Genomic DNA, 2,724 nt, shown 5'->3' on the forward strand with positions numbered 1-2,724 from the left:
CCTGCCACGCTCGGGCTCTCCCGAGCCGGCCTGCGACTCGGCCCTGAAGGCCGTCGCCTCGATTCAATGCTGCCAAATGACCCCGGCCCGCGAAGACGTATTGCCACAGCCCCGTAAGGAATCCCGCCAGAGTCCTCCTCGGCCCTGCTCGGCCTTTTCTTTCAAACTCCCCAGCGCGCCCGGGCGCAGCGCGGCCTCGGCGCCCGCGGCCCGCGCCCCCCCGGGTCTCCCAGCCCCCACCCAGGGCTCCGCAGACCCCGTAGAGCCCGGCCCGCCAGTCCCGGGATGGGGGCGACTCTGCCCAGTCTCCACATGCAGGCCCACTCACACACAAAAATCATCTTTTTGCACGCCGGCGAGAGCAGCGGAAGTCATTAACATCCGCGCTGGTGCAGCAATTAAAGTTAGGCCTGGGGATGCGGCGCGGCCACAGGCGCCTTGCACCGTGGTGCCTCCGAAGCTAGCTCCTGGCTCTTCTCATTTGAGCCGAGGGAAAGTCTGCTCTCCCCTTCGGAATTCTGAGGCAACCCCAGAGTTAACTGAACCAGAGAGAGAAAGAAAGATGGAGAAAGAAAGTTTTCAGAGTACAAATAAACTTGAAAGCGCTCAGGGGAAGAGCTTACCTTAACTCGGAGGTAGCCATTTTTCAGAGAGTTTTGAGAACTTGTGGTGTGGACACTTCTGGACCTAAAATTGACAATTTGAATGACCAGGCGGCACACGTAGCCTGCAAAAGAGTCAAATGGAGTCCAGCGTCAGTGAGATTATATGTTATGTGGTATATAATGTTGGATGTCAACTCCCCAAAACCATAAAACTTACTTTAATGGCCCCACGTGACGTTTTATAGCCAGTGAGCCGATCTGTCTGTGCTATGGATGATTTTACGATCTAATTCATAGACAAAACCCTATTCATTTGGCACCCAAATGTCATATAGCCGGAACTGAGGCTTATAAAGTTTACTGTTTTATAACTTTTAAAAGGAAAGACGGCATCAGTGTAAGCAGTCGGTAAATGTGCAAATCTCTAGTTGCTGCTTTAGCTGCTCTGAGGAGTTTCCCACTCAAGCTAGGATGGGGTAAGTACCTTCCATTTGTAGCAAATTAATTGTAGCAAAAGAAGCCAACTGGGTTCAGGAGGGTGAGGAGTGGGAAAGGGTGCCTGGGTGGTTTAGGGGTAAAGGGCCACAACTTGACACAGCAGCCTTTTCAGCAAGTGGAGGCCTAGGATGGCCTTCAGAGAGAGGCAGCAACTGTGTGGGCCCCTGAGGGCCGCTAACAAAGCCCTGGGTTTTTTCTCCTTTTTCTTTTCTTTTTTTTTGTACCCAGCCGGTTAACTTGGTTTCCTCAGAAATGGGCAGGTTAAACTCAGGCTTTGCAAGCACCTAAGGCTTTTCTACCTCCTGCCCTGAACTCTGCTGGGTCAGAGCTAGGGAGGCCGCGGGTCAGGCTGCTGATTTGAGGTCCTTCTTGCACAAGCAGGCTGCTCAGGTAGCCACAGACTCACTGCCTCCCCGCATCAAACAGACAGAAGAGCAGAAAGAGCCGCTTGCTATTTGGCACAAACCAGACCAAGAGAACTTACAATAGAAAGTTTATTTTTTGTTTCCAGTCAGTATTTTTTTCCTTAAAAACAAATACCAAAAAAAAAAAAAAAAAAGCTGATCACAGTTTGCTTAAACAGCCAGACTTGGACAATATTTGTAACTTTGTTCACAAAAACATACATCACTGAAGCTGCGCTTATAAGAGCCACTTCCAGAGTTCGTGCAAAGGGTCCTACAAAGGCACGCAGGGACACACCGCTCAGAGTCACAGTTTTCGTCACAGAGTCACTAGTCACTACACGTCGAACAAGTTAAGTTGTGTCTCATCAAGTCACCTCTACAACAGCATTAATTACACAAGGAATATAGGTAGTTTGAATAAAAATATCTTTAACAGCTTGGAGCTATTGAGACAGGGACACTTCCACTCACATGCACAGTTAAACAACGAGTGCGACACACAACATTGGCACTAAACGAGGTCGAAGGGGACTTTTTGTGTGTTTTTTTCTCTTTTCTTTTTTGTTATAGTTACTTCAAGTAACACAGCTTGCTTCATATAAATAAGTTAAAACATCTATTTTTTTTTTTTTCAAGACAAAGCCATTCAGGACAAAGAGATGAACAGAAAGCATATCTACTTATACAGGCGCTATAATGGCAATAAACAGGCTCATGATTAAAAGATGAATTAGAGCAACGAGAACAGGGCTTCTTCACAGAAGGAACACAAGGGAATTTCAGAAAGTCACCTTAGTACTGACACTACGCGGGATCCGCTAATACTGCTCAGTACTTTAAACGCTCAAATACTCAGGGGCGGAAGGCCCCTCCCGCCGCCGCCATGCTCATGCTTTTCAGCTTATTATCTTTTTTCCACTTCATTCTCCGGTTTTGGAACCAGATTTTAATTTGTCTCTCCGAGAGGCAAAGAGCATGTGCTATTTCAATCCTTCTTCGGCGGGTCAGGTAGCGGTTGAAGTGGAACTCCTTCTCCAGCTCCAGGGTCTGGTAGCGCGTGTAGGCCGTTCGGGCCCTTTTGCCTTCCGGGCCGCCTATGTTGTCTGCAACAGAAAAGTCAGGGGTTTAGCCACCCACTCCTCAGCCTCTGGCTACCAAAAAGTCTGCCAGCTGGAACTGCCAGGGTCCTGGACAGGGAACAGGGGAAAAATGCT

The 2,724-nt window shown here is 48.8% G+C and overlaps 1 protein-coding gene across 2 annotated transcripts in view; it reads right to left on the bottom strand.

Moving 5' to 3' along the window:
* Positions 1–640: 640 nt before the first annotated feature.
* The window catches only part of HOXA5 (homeobox A5), a 4,108-nt gene continuing 2,024 nt past the window's right edge, over positions 641–2,724 (bottom strand). Inside the window, exons 2-3 of one of the 2 annotated variants that reach the window (XR_826659.1) lie at positions 2,302–2,613; positions 641–727 (exon numbers count right to left, since the gene is read on the bottom strand). Coding sequence is in view for 1 of the 2 variants with exons in the window: in XM_010855396.1 (XP_010853698.1) it covers positions 2,363–2,613 (251 nt within the window). In the remaining variant the exon portion in view is untranslated. Of the gene's footprint in view, positions 728–1,579; positions 2,614–2,724 lie in introns of those variants that run through there. The other variant, XM_010855396.1, reaches the window with a different exon arrangement.

The sequence above is a fragment of the Bison bison genome, unplaced genomic scaffold (genome assembly GCF_000754665.1).
Source record: "Bison bison bison isolate TAMUID 2011002044 unplaced genomic scaffold, Bison_UMD1.0 scf7180017864364, whole genome shotgun sequence".
Classification (NCBI taxonomy): Eukaryota; Metazoa; Chordata; class Mammalia; order Artiodactyla; family Bovidae; genus Bison; species Bison bison.